The sequence below is a fragment of the Natator depressus genome, chromosome 10, assembly GCF_965152275.1.
Source record: "Natator depressus isolate rNatDep1 chromosome 10, rNatDep2.hap1, whole genome shotgun sequence".
Lineage (NCBI taxonomy): Eukaryota > Metazoa > Chordata > Testudines > Cheloniidae > Natator > Natator depressus.
The window spans coordinates 19,660,106-19,676,364 of NC_134243.1; the positions used below are offsets into that span (position 1 = coordinate 19,660,106).

Below are 16,259 nucleotides of genomic sequence, written 5' to 3' on the forward strand. Positions count from 1 at the left end.
AAACATGTCTGGAGGACAAAGACTTTGAACTAGGGACGGTTGTCCTGGGCTGGAGGGGAGTTAGAGCCTGTGTACTGAAGATCTGTGACCTGTTTGTACCATCTATCACGGTGACAAACTGCTTGATTCAAGTCATGTTTAGATTATAGAACTCAGACTGCAAATTTACATTTATTTCTTAGGTAACCAACTTTAATCTCTATGCTTACTACTTATAATCACTTAAAATCTATCTTTCTGTAGTCAATACATCTGTTTTGTATTTCATCTAAAAACAAACAGTGTGTTTTGGTTGAAGTCCTTGGCTCAGTTTACAAAGGTTTGTGTGTATCCTCTCCAAATCGGGGGAGAGGCGGACTGGGTAATGAACTTACACTGGTCAGGCTTTTGACTAGAGCAAGATGGTATAGTTCTGGGGTGCAAGGCTGGGGAGAATTGTCTGGAGCCTCTCTATTGTTGGTTCATGAGTGGCTGGGAGAAGCATTCATCTAACTCAGTTGGGTGTGTCCCTGACTGTGGATATCTGTGTACAATACCTGCCAGAGGTTTGTAGCTTGCCAACAGGATCATAGTGCAAGACAGAGCCAACATTGGTGAGACAGAGGGCTTAGCGGTCCCACAGTTCAGGTTACACGCTAGAAACCCCGTCACAGGATTAAAAAAATGTTTAAAGAAGTGTTTAAAGAGAAGTCTTGAAGACAGTGATTCATGCACTAGGTACACAGTCCTATAAATATACTTTTATTGCATGATAATTTGTCTTCCTAAATGAGAACAGGATTTCCCATAGTTAAAACAAGCCAGTTTCTGTTAGCAATGTCAAATGATTCTATCAAAATGTCACAGATCTCTAAAAAATATTGAGTGCTACACCTTCAGGAATCTAAAAATTGCTATCCACCTTTTCCTGTAATTGTGTTATTTGACTGCTTATAACTAGTGATGTAGAATCTGACAAATAACTTCCTTGCATTAAAGCACAAATCTATGGTTAGCAGGAAAACCGCTTGATTTTGAGAAACTGAATTAAGAACTAATTTTGTCTCAGCAATTGCTCATTTTTAAAATAGCTTTATGTTGCACTGGAGCATTTCATCATCATGTTTTGTTTCTGCAAGCTACTGTTTTATGACCGGATTCAGAGATCCTAACTCGTGCTAAGCAGTAGGTTACTCTGCAAGCATTCCCCCTAAAAATCAGTGGCTACTCACAGAGAAAGGTCCTACTCAGTGTGAACATACCTGGCTCTTATAAATTTTTACTGTAAATTCTATAGGTCAGATTCTGAAGCCTTTACTTAGGCAAAACTCCCATTGACCTTAATGGGAGTTTTGCCTGAATAAGGAACCAATTGAAACTGGGAAAAGACTTTAGGATTTGGCCCTAAGTTTATTAGGAAGTGTCCATTGATTATAGGGGCCTACCTTGATGCTAAACCAATGACATGTTAAATTCTATACAGAGACTTTGTGGGCAATTGGAATAGTACTGTATATACAGTAAAAGCTATTTTATCTGTCACTTCACCAATTGGAAAGCTCTATAAACCAGCATTTTCAATCTTCATTGAAATGCCGGTTATAGTCTGGTTGGTGTGGGGCCAGCAGGGGATTGGGGCACGAGATGGGGTGCTGAGCATGGGCTCTGGGAGGGAGTTTGGATGCAGGAGTTGGCTTGGGGCGCAGGGTGCCAGATCTGGGGGCCACTCACCTCGGATGGCTCCCCACAAGTGGCAATCTGTCCCAGCTGCTCCTAGATGGAGGCGCAGCAGGTGGCTCTGTGCACTGCCTCCGCCCTCAGGTGCTGTCCCCGCATCTCCCATTGGCCGCAGTTCCCAGCCAGTGGGAGCAGCAGATCCAGTGGGTGCTACAAAATAATAGTCATAGAGCTTAAGGCCAGAAGGGACCTTTAGATCATCTAGTATCTGACTTCTTGTATATCACAGGCCATTATATTTCATCTGGTTACCCCTATATTGAGCCCAATTACTTTAGTTAAACTAGAGCACTTCAGTCCTCAAGAGACTGAACTGTTGTGTGCCACAGCTAGAGAGACCAAGATGCCAGCAATGTTTGAGGACCCTGCAAATGCCAGGGAATTGATTCTGAGAGAGATGCCCAGCTGGTCCTAGTGGGTGACTCAAGCCCCATGCTGCAGAGGAAGGCCAAAAAAAAAAAAAAAAAAAAAAAAGTCCCTGCCAATCTGTCCTGGAGGAAAATTCCTTCATGACCCCACATCTGGTAATCAGTTTAATTCTGAGCATGTGAGCAAGACCCACCAACCAGGCAAGTAACAAAGAGAAGTCTCTGTACTTCCTCAGAGAACCAGTCAGCCCTACCCAGGGTTCCCATCTGCAGCTGTGGCCAATCTCAGGTATTTCTAAGGAGGGGGGAGGGGGGGGGAGTTGAGGAGGGGGAAAGAATACACCTGTATCATGGGGAAAAAATTCTTACCTGACCCTTATGGGCAACTAGCTGAAGCCCTGAAGAATGGAGATTTGATCAAAGCCATTGTCTGCCTGCAGAGCTATAAGCATTATGGGTATGTTGAGGGCAATATAGGCAATTCTGTTGGACTCCACTGCAGAGAAATATGCACCCCATAGCTGTACTTCTACATGGTGGAAGCTGATCAATGAATATTCTTTGGCCTACTTCTTAGCAAAATTGGGATTTGAGGTGTATTTGAGGATTCTGCTCAGAATCAACAGCCAGAGCTCATGTGAAATCTGTCAAGGAAGTTGGCTTGTTCCTTGGGGGCCTACCACAGAGAAGACTAGTGGGAGTTGAGCCCTCAGTGAAATTATTCTTGCCACCAATGACCAGCAACAGCATCTGACATGATTCACGGTTACCAGAATTTTGCCTAACATGATCCTATACGTTATTTTTCAGTTTTTAAAAGTAACTCAGCACAGAGAATATTTATGATTACCTCTCCCCTGAATTATGGGCTCTAAATGTCAGAATGAATAGCTCTTCCAATATTCCTGACTGGAAACATATCAACAATCATATTTGGGTCAATAGACTTCATGGGTATTTGTTTTAATGACATGATGCCCATTCACAAGTTGGCAGAATGTTTATCCTAGAACGCAGGTGACTGCAGATGGGAACCCTACAAAATGCTAAAATGTGATGTTCGATCTTCAAACAGTTGCAGAAGAGTAGGAGACTGAAAGATGACAAAGACAGGCCCTGGGCCCTGATTCTTTCCCCTTGGGGTACCAGTAACTTCAGTTGAAGACAATGGGAGTTTCTGGTATTCCGATTAGGGTGGATCAGGGTCCAACTGTAAGTTCATCAGTACATCTTGAGAGGGCTCAGCACAACACAACTTCAATTGAATTGTTGAGAGCTAGGGACACTCAGCACTTCCTACTGTATCTTATCAGGCTGAGATAAGGTTTTCCCAGATAAGCTGTTGAAATGCTAGACTGCATTTCTTTGGGATCACTTCTGGTTTGTTCTTCAGTTTGCATTTGTGAAATCTGAAGTTCAGGTTTGTCCAGTACAGATACTGTGGTGGTTCCCTGGGCACAACCACCACCGGGGTGGCTTTCATTTTTTACTTTGCTTTGGGGTTTCTCCTAGCCACAGTTTCTTTTGAATTTAACTTTGGATAGGTGATTTCCAGGGTTTGTTGTAGAGTAAAGCCCTCTCCAACTACCCTGTTTGCCTCTGGCCCTACTAAGCACCCTTGACATTTTTTCTTATACTTTTCAATTTAATTCAGTGTCCCCTTCTTGCCCTAGACCAGACCATTACTGTTACTTCCAACCCCTAAAATCACTCTTAACTCTCTTCTGTGCTCCCTGTTCAACCCCTTCTATGGTCTTCTCTGCTCCCTGATGCTCCTCAGTCTCGTGCATATTTTCCTGGCCTTTCCCCAGAGCCTTTACCATTCATTCTGCTGCTTTTCCACTCCCTCACAGTCCTCATCGCTCATGGTAGAAATCTCCTCTCGAGCTGCAGCGGAGCTGAAAGAGCACTTTACTTAGGCTATTTGCACTTCCCAACTTTTATAGTTCCTATACTACCAGAGCTTCAGCTTCTAAAGCTACTGATCTACTAGCATTTTAGCTTTGAGTGGCTTATCTATTGGGTCATTCACTTAGTCTCGTTAGGAGGCTTTTATTGGTAAGTGTAGTACAAACTTCTTTTCCAGTGCTATGATCCTCTCTAGAGAGTATCATTACAGTTCATCTCTAATTAAATTTTAAAAAGGTGTTTGAATATTTAACCTTTTGTTCTTTTTGTACAGAATCCTGGTGTTAGGGACACTTAGTTTAACACTAGGACAGATTGCCCGAGATGTGATCCCAACATTTTTGACTGACTGTATCATCAGAGTTTGGAGGTCCAGGCAGGTCCTGTTTGTTCAAAAGAATTCTTGGTCAATACAAATAGCTCTGTCAGTGTGCAACTTTTCTTGTTTAATGAATGGATTTTTCTCTTTATTCACAGATCGAGAAGACCAGTCCATTCTGTGCACGTAAGTAGAATCTGATGTTTATCTTGGTTCAGGGCCTGACTTAAAGCCCATTGAAGCCAGTGGATAGAGTCCCTTCATCATCCATGGGCTTCGGATCCTGCCTTCAGTGAAAGGCATTTAACTATTTTTAAATTGATCAGATTATAAAGCAGTTGTATTTGCAGGAGGAAGCATGTCACCAATAATTTCAATGATCTTCTGAAGTTCAGAAAATTCAGAGCTTACAGAAGGACTTGTGAGGAGCGTAGGTGGGTAAATTCTGTGTTTAGGAAACCCTTAGGAACACAAAGCCTCATGGACATTTGCTAGTGTCCATTCCATTTTTTGCTCGTAGTAGCTTAATGGAAAGTCCCAAGTCAGGTGTCAGTACAGAGATATGTGAGTAACGTGCATGTTTTTTTGTTGATTTTGCCCCCTACTGGTGTTGGCTATAACAGGATCTGTCCTGAAAAGAACTCCCAAGAACAGCACAAGCCCTTGAGGCTTGATCATCAGTAACTTTAGTAGCAGGGCTCCTCAGTTGCTTGGAGTCTATGCAGAATGCATCAGCATGTTAATTCAGTGGGCTCAGTGACTCTGACCATAGCATAGCTGCTCTGCATTCTTTACATTGCCTTCCAAGAGAGTAGAAATGTGACTTGGAGCTGACACAGTTTTTAAAAGCTCCAATTAGTCTAAGCCTTGGCTGTTCTCAAAACCTCCTCTTTGAGCCTTGGCCTGATGAGTGTCTGCACTCAGGTAGCACCTGCTTTTAGAGATTTGATGGTTGAGCCTTGGTTGGAAGGTGGGCCTTACTGTGTGGAACATACTGCACTCTGCAACCCCTCTGCTTGTTCTTTGCCCCTGTTTAACAAAACATGTTAAGACTTAAGCACAGGTGTTTTAGATTTGATTCCATATCTGTGACCTGCTCCTCCTCCTCCCTTTTATCAGGGTGCAGCCCCTCAATTGGCTTTAGTTGCTTGAATGTCAGAGAGAATGTTTTTATTGCATTAGATTTTGTGTTTGTTAGGTAGCACCCACTTAGTCTCAGTGGAAGTGGGGATGGGGATGTGGTTCATAAATAAAAATCATCATAAGCTGCAAAAGATGGTGATTATATTAGGAGCTGGAGGGAAGTCAAGATCATACAGTGAAGTCATACTCAAACCCTCTCTGTGGGAGGTCACTCAGTCAACGTGTGATCTCTTGGGTCTATGACCATGTACCTCGATCCTGGTTTTAGAACAAGCTGCATTGACCCACAGTGCCTCAGACCCTGGAAGGTGAGGAGAATTACTCATTGGAACAGTTTTATGCTATGTCTAAGAAACACTAAAATTATGGGCCAGACCCTCAACTGGCACAGACTGCAGTAGAGCAACACAGATTTACAGCAGCTGAGAATGTGGCCCTGGATGTCTTTAAAAAAAAAAACACTACAATGCTTAGAATATTAATGAGGCACTATAAACTGTCCATTTACTTCATTTTCCCAGGACAAGACTTGTCACTTTAACAGAGCCTAAATTTATGATGAGTACTTGCTCCTTCCATTCTTGTGCTTTAGGTTTATTTTTCCATTTGTGTCTCATCTCTTCCTGTTTTCACTCTTGAAGGTCTGCATTTTTATGGGAGAAATCTCTTAATAAGCCATGCCTTTTTGTTAAGGCTTGCATTTCTGAAAGTCATAGTACATGTCCTGTATGTGCAGCAAATCTAATGTTTCTTCATCCTGACTGACAAAGTTGGATCAAGTTGTTAGATTTCACACAACCCAATGGAAAGGAAATGGATTCTTTATTGGATCTCACAGATTGATTTGTGCCCTCTGTGCCATTCTACAACTACAGCAGCTGATTTTCCAGATGCTTAGAGTAATTCTTGTGTGCTGGCAAGATCGTTGCCTTTGCTTTAAAGCAGTGCATAGCTCCTGATAGCTGCATTTAGTTCAAACACACTAGGAAAGCTAAAATATTTTTGAAGAACTGTAACTTCTAGTGCGTTATCAGCAGCGGCTGGAGCCCCAGGCCCTTTAAATTGCTGCCAGAGCCCCACTACCGGAGCCCTGGGGTAGCAGCGGTGGGGCTGGAGAGGAGATTTAAAGGGCCTGGGGCAGTAGCCGCGGCCGAGCCCTGGGCCCTTTAAATCATCCCCGGAGCCCTGCCGCCACTTCCCCAGGGCTCCGGCAGGCTCCAGGGACGATTTAAAGGGCCTGGGGCGGTAGTGGCGGCTGGAGCCCCATCCCCGAAGCCCTGCTACCAGAGCCCTGGGGAAGCAGTGGTGGGGCTCTGGGGATGATTTAAAGGGCCCAGGGCTCCAGTCGGAGGTCCTGCCCAGGGCCCTTTAAACCGCTGCCAGAGCCCCCGGCTGCCGCTGTTATCCTGGGGAGGGGGAAGGAGGTACTTGCCGGTACAGGGTGGGCCCCGGCTGGCTCTGACATCCAAAACACTGCTTCCAAAATCCTCTCTTTCTTGCCTATCATTTAGGTCTCATTTTCATCCCATCACAGCTAGTAATATTCCTTCATACTACTCTAAATAACTTCTCCATCTTTACTATTTACAGCTTTTAAATGGATACACAGTGTCATGTTCCCACATGTTTTTAAACCAAGTTCTACATGTTGGGCTCTAAAACTTTCCTCATCAGTCCAACAACCAAACCATTTCTGTTCTCTGAACTCCTTCAAATCCATCATTCTGGTACTGAGGTACAATGGGCTACACACTATTTAAGGTGCAGACTCCTGAAGGATCTTATAGAAAAAGGACTCTTCCTTCCCTGCTCAGTGGTGAGTGCCTTCTGTGACTACAGCCCCAAATTGCTTTTTAGCTCTGCTCTAGGATACTGCTGACTTGTATCTAATCTCTTTCTTAACACTTCACTCTCAAATCTTTGAGCACATCCTTGTGCAATCACATCAGCTGTTTCCTGTTGCTTGCATTTTGTTCTTAGTAACTGCTGTTTGTTGCGATAAAACAGCACAATCAAGGATTCTCTAGCTTTCCTCCACACTCCTGAATTATACTTCCTCCCAATTCACTTTGTTCGTGAGATAAAATGTTTGTGGAGCAAATAAATGAATCTTTCAAGTGAATCTATTCTGAATTTGAACTGCTACCTTCTTTGCATCCATTCCTTACTGCATTCAGTTCAGTTACCTCAGGATCACCAGGCTTCCTTATTCCATTCCCACTCAGATGGTTTCTTTTTTTTGATCAGTTAGTTGTAGATCCAGATTCTGAGTGTGTAAATGGTTCTGGCTTTTACAACTTTAAAAGTTTAAGTCAACTTGTTGAAAAGAACTGTGGTGCTGAGGAGTTTCTAGACTGTTAACTAATGTTTCTAGCTGCTAAAATTAAGTAGATCAGATGATTTCAATATATAAAATTTATATTAAAGGCTAAAAATATGTGAAAGCAACTTTTAAATTTGCACATTTTGAAGTGCAACAATTCAAGAAGTGCAAAGGTAATAAAGTTCCAACAACAATGCTGTATCAGAGAAGTTATATACACCTGTAGGGGAGTGTGTGTGTATACAACCAAGAGAAGGATTATTGCATAATTTGTTTTTAAATTGAAGCCATGCCTTTAATTAACAGTGTTCTGACAAATAGTTTCAAACCCTAATTGGTACCCACACTTCATTTAGGGGCATTAGGTAGAGAGGGGAGGAGTTCCTACTTGTTACTATTTCTGCTGTTTGGCTAAAGATTGTTTTGTGCAAGGCTGGGTTTAAAAGGTAGTAGCACATGGGTTTACATTGCAATGGTTGTAGCTTTATACTGAGAAAGCATAGTATCCTATGTATCTATAAATGAAGGTTTAGAATCTGTAGAATTTAGTGCAAATTCTTGGGATGAAAAAGATTTACTGTATTTTTCACACCTGTGAGCTGCTTCTGATGCTAAAGGGTTGTTGGGGTTTTTTTTTTTTTTAATGGGGGGGCGGGGTGGAGGGGATTTTGCTGTGCTTGTTTCAAAGAGATCTTTACTGGACAATCACCCTCATCCAATTGTCCCAGCAGCAGCTCCAGTTTGAGTTAACTGGTTAGAGTGGATGGGAAGGGACAAATGTACACAGATGTCAGAGAGAGAGAGTAGGATTTCATAGCGGTTGCCTAATAAGCATGCTCAGAAGTGATTTCCCAATCCCTTGTTTAGGTTGGAGAAAAACTATAAAGGCACTAGTCCTCAGTAAGAACCATGGGCCAGATTTTTTAAGGTATTTAGGAGCATAGAGATTGGTGGCGTGGCATTTTTGAAAATCCCAGTAGGTGCCTAACTCCTTTAATTTCAAGGGGGCTCATTTCCATGGGAGTTAAGCACCTAGGACCAACATCAATATGCAGTCGAGTGCATCAGGTTCAGTCATTTTGACTAAGGAGAAAAATTCTAACCATACTCTTTTCTCCTACTGTTCTAGAACTCAACTGGCTGAAGGGAGTTTGCTCAAACTTAAGACACACCCACCCTTCAAGTAGAGACAAAACATGAAAAAATTCAGTTAAAAAAAGTGAAGGTGTTAGATGTTATGAACCTGGGAAAACAAGATTTAAAAAAATTGTTGAGATCTTAACCACTGAGAGCCCTCCTGGGTGCCTACTAGAATGGTCCCCATGAGAATTCAAGCCATGTTACTTTCAATTCTATCTACTATTTTACAAATTTGTTTCCTTTAATTTTTATGTATTATAAGCTATTGTTCTTCAGTCTAGTTTAGGAAATGGCAGCTAATCCCCAGAAGAGCTGGTGAGGCTGGGCTGTGACCTCTCTTTACCATCCCCTGGGCAGCAGCCCCAGAGGCACCACAGACATACACCAGGCATCAAAGCCAATTCAACGGCTAGTGCAGGCAAATGCCTCTGCCTGGCTTCTCTCCCACACAGACGCCTTGTGTAGCTCCAGAACAGGGGATAGAGCTTTCGGCTGAACTGAGGCTGCTTGGACTCTTTCAAGCATGCACACATGCTGAGCAAACTTCATGGTAGGCTCACTGGGCCCAATTTGGAGCCTCTCCAGAGTCACTGCTAGTATGGAATAAAGACAGCTTTCCATTACCCTCACCCCTCTCAGATTCTCAGGCCTGGGCAACACTAGGGTGGGGTTTGAACTAAGATATGCGACTTCCACTATGCTATTCACGTAGCTGAAGTCAAAGTATCTTGGTTTGAGTTACCTGGCCATCCGCACCGTGGCAAGTCAACTGCGGCAGCTCCCCTGTCAACTCCACTTACTCCTCCTGCCGAGGTGGAGTACAGGCGTTGATTTGGGGATCGATTTATCGCATCTCGATGAGACACGATAGATCGATCACTACCCGCCGAGCCGGTGGGTAGTGAAGATGTACCTTGAGTGTGGAGCATGCCAAGCACGCCCAGTGTAATTTAGAGCAGCCCCTGGGATTGCTCTTACTTCAGGAGGCTTTCCACATGGCCAGAATATCCAGAATGCAGAGAGCTCTAGCCACATCCCCATTCACCCATGCCAGTAGCTTAGAGCTGTTACACCAGTTCAGCTAGATTCTGAGAGCGAGGTATAGGCCCAGTGTAATGCTCAGCCATGGGGGTGCAGAGCAATCCGGCTGCTGGACTAGTGTAGAAAGGCTGGAATGCAGCTGAGAACCCGGGCCAGTAGTGTGCTTTTATTCCCCTATTGAGTCCTTAACCGACAAGGCTGGTAAAGAGTGGCTTAGAGAGGGTACAAATTTCAGCGCCCCTAAGCAAAGAAAAGAATGGTTGCTTTTCACGGACAGGGCCTCTAAACTCAGCCATATGTTTTTACTTTGGCAAGAATAATTCATTGGAAGGAAGTGGGGTAGGAGATGTGCATTGTAGGTAGATGAAATGTTGCATTTGTAGTCCACAGACTCACGAGATAGGTGTTATTTGGTTTCTATTGCGCACTGTGAGGAGGTTTCTACCTTTGCAGTTATAATTATTGTGCTGCCTCTTTATTATAGAGAAGTGGGATTTACGCTTTCAGAATGTCTCAGATACATGACCAATCTGTCTAGTTCTTCAGGGCCAGGATCAAAGAGCAGCGGCCGACTTTGGGAGATAGGATCCCATACTCCCACTTGTGAGCAATCCAGAAATACATGCTGAGATTTATAGACCACCACAAGAGAGGGCCAGGCACCTCCAGGGAGGTCAGGGGCCCTGCTGTGGAGTAGACCTTGTATAGGGTTCAATCCTAAAACCCTGAAAGATGCTTGTCAGACAAAGCCCCACCTGGAAACCTATAATGGGGGAGATAGTGACCAGGTGCTGGGAAGGGAAGTGAAGATTATAGAGACCCAGGAGGGGAGAGAGCTAGGAGGAAAACAAGGTACCAGAGAGTTTCTTTCAACTACTTTACCTACTGTAGGGCATGGCACAGCAATAGAGTATATTTTTGGCATCCCAGGACCAGTTGTTTTGGAAGGTGATTCTTTGGCATACTATGTCATGACAGGTCAGCAGGACCAGTGCTTGGCTAAATTGTGCTACAGGGCAGTAGTTCCAGAAAGGACACCATCCAAGATGCTGGCCACCAAGATTTCAGTAGGTCGAACAAGCAAAACACAGAAGGCACCCTACAAATACCTAGATGGTTGGGGAGGTGAGGGTGGTGGGAACGGGTGAATCTGGGCCAAGCCATTTTAGCCCTCCATAGTTTGATATCAGTTTTCACATATATGTGATGTTTAATCAGTGGGATCAACTGTAAACCTTGAAACTATGATGTTCCCTTCAGATTACAGATGCTACCTATTTTGCTTAATGGATAGCAGCGCATCAGACCTGTTGATCTCCATGGTCTTTTAGCAAAGATCAGGTGCAGCATGTTAGATACAGTCTCTTGATAGGAGGATGCATCTCTTATAACCAGACTTGATCTAATAGCTCTTTACTCCATTTCCTGCTGCTTTGATCCTATCTTTTTATTGCATGCAAAAGCATTTGACATTTAGGAGCATATTTAAACTTTTCATTGTCCACTTCAAAATAAAGTAAATAAGCCTCACAATTGATGTGTAGAAAACAGGATGGTGTTCAGCCAGCTTGGAAGAAAAAAGGGTTAAGGAGACAGCACAGAGCAAAATGTTAAGTAACTTGAGAGCTGCTGTATCATAGTATAATTACAAGTAAAATGATGCCATATATGGTAATACTCCCAGGGATTTAAGAGAGAGCCCAGTGATGGGCACTGTTGCCCTGGGAGAGAGGAAATGCAGTTCACGTAGTGATGAACTGAAAATAACCTTTCCTAAATGAAATCATTCAAAGCTCAGGGCTTGTTAGAAGAAAGTTTTTTATTTTTCCAAAAGGCAAAGTTGTAAGGTAGATTTGTTTGAAAAGTCTGTATGCAGAAGATTTCAAATTGGTGTGCTTAGCTTGGAATCATTCCCAGGACACTTAATTTTTTATCAATAAAACATGGAAATGTTTCAACTCTGAAGCCCATGCAAGGAGGGATCTGTCTTCTAAATTGTGCAAACTAACCCAGTCCTGTGAAAAGGAGCCTGTTAATTTTGTTAAACTTCTGCAAACAAGAACACGTATCATGGAGTACCTACCATAGGAGGGAATTGTACAGAAAAAAATTATATTTCCTAATTAGGAAAAGAACCATAATTGATGCTATGAAATAGGTCCAACTTCAAAGGACCTGACTAAATGTCAATGGGAGTTTGTATATGCTTTTGTAAACCCACTTAATGCAAAAAACAAAGTCTAAATAAGAATCAGGCCCCTAAGATCCCTTGATGCTGGTTTGGTAGCGTGAAGGGGCATTAAAGGGAGTTTAAATTATATTCATACTCACTTTAAGGCCCTTTCAAACAGCCAGGGGAGTGCAGAGGGACACCTTAGGTTATGTCTAACCTGCAATCGCTGGGTATGACTCAGCTCATGTAAATACATCCAGACTAGTGTTAACCTAGCTCGTGAAGTACTGACACAGGTACTGGAGTATGGACCGTGGCAGCATGGGGTGGCTTGCCTGTGCTGAAGCCAAGTAATTACTCAGGATTCTAGGCAGGCTTGCCCACACTGAAGCCCATGCCACCACATCTTCACTGGCAGTACCCAAGCTAGCTAGCTAGATTAAAGCTAGCTCAGATAGGTCTACACAAGCTGCCATTACTCTCCAGGATTGCTGTGTAGACTACCTTTTGCTAAAATGAGACCGGGGCCAAAAGAATCTAGAAGAGGCAAGGTAGAGTAACATTAGGTGTAGGGAAGGAATAGTTGGGCTCACAGTGTAGCTCAACTCTGAAAAGTGACTATGTAAAAATGGTACCCTCTCACTCAGATCTGCTCCCAACCGTCTGATTTCGGAGTCAAGTGTGTTTACTTTAGTGCCAAAGATAAATGTTTGATGCTTTTGACAGTTAGCCCAGTAGAGCTCTGGGCAGAATGAGCTGGATTCTTTTCTGGCTCGTACATGCTCAGTAAAGTGAGCTAAGTTTCAGTTGCAGGGCCAGATGTGCCCCTCACTTTTATCTGTTTAGCTGTGTTGAAAACAGAGCTATAGAGATGTATTAAAAATTTAGCAGGCAAAGCTGGGGAGTCCAAAAGAACCCAGCTTGGCTTCCACATCCCAGGCTGATTTTGCTGTTGTTGGGGGAGGCGGGGGAGAAGGACATTATTTTATTTGTAAACAAACTTGATCTGGAAATCCATTGAGAGTGTCAGTGTGGAAATAGAGCCCCACTGCACCAATTCACAGTTGCTTTACCATCTAGAACTGCACCAGTTAGGGTTTCCCCACATCAAGGAGCCCTCTGTGAGAGTTGCACACAGCAATCTTATTGGGCTAGGTCCTGGCCTCTATATGATCCAAGCTCAATGGGAGTTTCACCACTGTCTTTGAGGGGAGTCAGATCATTCCCATATTATCTGAGATTTTTAAAAAATCTGAGCAATTAGCTCTAGGATTAAAATAAACTATGGAGTGCAAATGATTCTTGCCACTGCTGTTGGGTCCCCCACCTTCCCACTTCAGAGTATTTGCAGACTTATCTCCTTCCCTTTATAAATGCTCAAATATTCCCAGAGTGAGAACAGTCTTTCAAACATGCACGACGTCTTAGCCAGTCAAGATACAAAAAGAACAAAGCTATGGCCCTCATACTGCGTTCGTGGCATCCTGAATTCAGGTAGAATGTGGGGTGTGCAAGAGATGGCAGGTTGGGGTAGAATGCTGAACTTGATTAGTATAGTATTCATGCTCTTACTATTTACCCTACATACCGAATCACATCATGGAGGGAATCCAAGAGTCACCTGTGTTTCTCTTTTAAATCCCCTCCCCCCAGAGGTGAATCTGGTGCAGGTAAAACAGAAAATACCAAGAAGGTCATTCAATACCTGGCTTTTGTTGCTTCCTCGCATAAGGGCAAGAAGGACACCAGTATCACTGTAAGTGACCTCTTCCATATTCAATAGCTTGCTGCTTTCCTTTTTTGTTTAACTTGTAGTTTATCAGGACTGTACTTAGCCAGCTATGTTAACAGCAAGTCAATTAAGTGATCAAAATGTTTGCTACTTCCATGTCTTGCCAAATAGTTGACATATTAAGAGTACACAATCACAGTTTCATGTTTATGGAAAAAACCCAACAACTTTGTTTGGCATCCCTTTAGGCACAAAGTCAGAATGTACTGAGCTGGAAGAGAGTATTCATAGCTTTCCATGGGGATATCATCTATTTACAGCCTAGAATGGACTGCATGAGCTTCACAGGGAGTTACATTCCCTATTTTCCCTACCTTTGCCTCTTGGCAACTAAAAAAAAGTAGAAAAGCCATTAAATAATATTGTTCAGCTCTACTAGGGAAAAGTATTTGAGCAAGATCAAAAGCAGCGAGGCACTTGGGAGCCTATGTCCCAGTGATCTTCAGAGTGATAAGGGCTATGTCTACCCTACAAGCATTACAGCAGCACAGCTGCAGCATTCCAGCTACATCTCTGTAGCATAACAGCAACAGAAGGATTCTTCCCTCACTGTAGGGAATCTACTCCACCCCAAGAGGCAGAGGCTAGCTCAATGGAGGAATTCATGTCAATTTAGCTGCATCTACACTAGGGGTTAGGTCAACCGACCTACCTACCTCACACAAGAGGAGGAATGTTTCATAAACCTGTGTGATGAAGTGAGGTTGATCCAATTTTTAGGTTTTTGAAAAGTTTACCCAACATCAATTTTATAAAAGCTGTAGCAATTCAAATTTATGACACTGTCACAGGGTGCACCACTCACCACCAGACTGGTACCTCCTCCTGGTATACTGGAGGCTGAGATCCCTCCCATCTGTGGTTTGCACACCATCACTCAGTCTCTGCTGTCCACCTGCAGCTCCTCTCAGCCTCAGGAACCCCAGTGATCTCTTCATGGCTCAGCCCTCCAGCCATGTTAATGTCCATGTTCCCTCCTTCAGGGAGGTTTAGCACCTCAATAGTCCTAGACAGTCTTCCCACTCACTGCCTCTGTGCCCCTCACCCAGTGGCTGGTCAGGGAATCCAGTGCTATTGTCTTTTCCAGGTTCCAGCCTAGGTTCCCTCAGCTCAGCAGTCTGTGCTTTCTCTCTTCATAGCCTCACTACCATAACCCTAGGCTTCTTCCTACTGAAGATGCCCCTTTTCTTCCTGGGCCTACCAGTTCCTAACAAACTCCTCCCTCTTCTCAGGAAGAGTACCATCTCTACTTATTCATCCCTCTCTTCTCAAAGTGTCCACCTTTGCCCAGCAGCTCCTGGGCTTTATAAGCCCCACCTATTCCTGCCCAGCTAAGCCTACTTACTTAATCAGCTGCTTATTGTTTTAATTGGCCCATCTGGCCTGCATTAAACCCCTTACAGGGTGAGTGGGGGATAGTCACTCCATCACAGACATAATGGGCCCGCTTCAGTAAGAGATTTCCATGTACCAGGAATGCAGCATTAGGCCCAACATGCAGGTCTGGCTGGCTCAGACAGGGGTTTGGTAATAGAATATGAAGCATTTTTCTTTTTTAGGTCATCAGTTAAAATTTAGCTCAGGCTGGTAGTGCCTGGAAGTTGAACCATTAGATGGTTGTTTAGACTGTGTGAATGAGACAGTCTTACCAGTCCTTGATAGATAAGTATCCACAGCACACAACAAGCGTGGGGAAGCTTGTGCTGCTCTTGCTGTTCCTATACCTATTATGCAGACATATAGAGAACTCCAGCATCCAGGGTTTCAGTCCGGCACCTTTCACTGGCATTATGTTCACTGAAAAGAAACTGAGAATAAAGGCCTGGTATTCCTGAGGTGGAGCACTTCTGAAAAATCAGGCCCTAAATGTGTAAGTGTTCAGTGGCCTACGGGAAACAAACAAATGGTTTCAAGGCCATTCCTAATGGCCAGCTAGCCACTTTGCCACTACAGCTGGTGCTAACTGATACTCTTTTGGGAAGACTCAAGGGCTAAGCACTGAACTGGCCCTGAGACCGATCTGGTCCTGAAACTCTCACCGCTGAACATGAATCCTGTCAAGTAAGGACGAGGCAGAATGGTGAGGAAAACTCAAACTGCTCTCTGTTCTATGGGCAAATAGAAGACTTCCATGTCTGGGGCTGCTGACTCACTTATATTCACCCTAAAAATCTCTAGCTGCATTAAATGCCCTAGAGGAGGCTTAGGAATTTATCCTGAAAAAAAATATTCTTTGGTTTGTATTGAGGGACTAATTTTATGCCTGATCCAAAGTCCATTGAAGTCCATGGACAAACTCCTACTGGTCTCAAATGGAGTTTGGATCAGGTCTTTTA

General features: G+C 43.6%; 1 protein-coding gene across 1 annotated transcript in view; it reads left to right on the top strand.

Annotated features, from left to right (window-relative positions):
* Positions 1–16,259, top strand: part of MYH11 (myosin heavy chain 11) — a 102,550-nt gene that overhangs the window by 43,164 nt on the left and 43,127 nt on the right. Inside the window, exons 4-5 of the mRNA XM_074965401.1 lie at positions 4,470–4,497; positions 13,785–13,887. Of these exons, the coding sequence (XP_074821502.1) occupies positions 4,470–4,497; positions 13,785–13,887 (131 nt within the window). The remainder of the gene's footprint in view (positions 1–4,469; positions 4,498–13,784; positions 13,888–16,259) is intronic.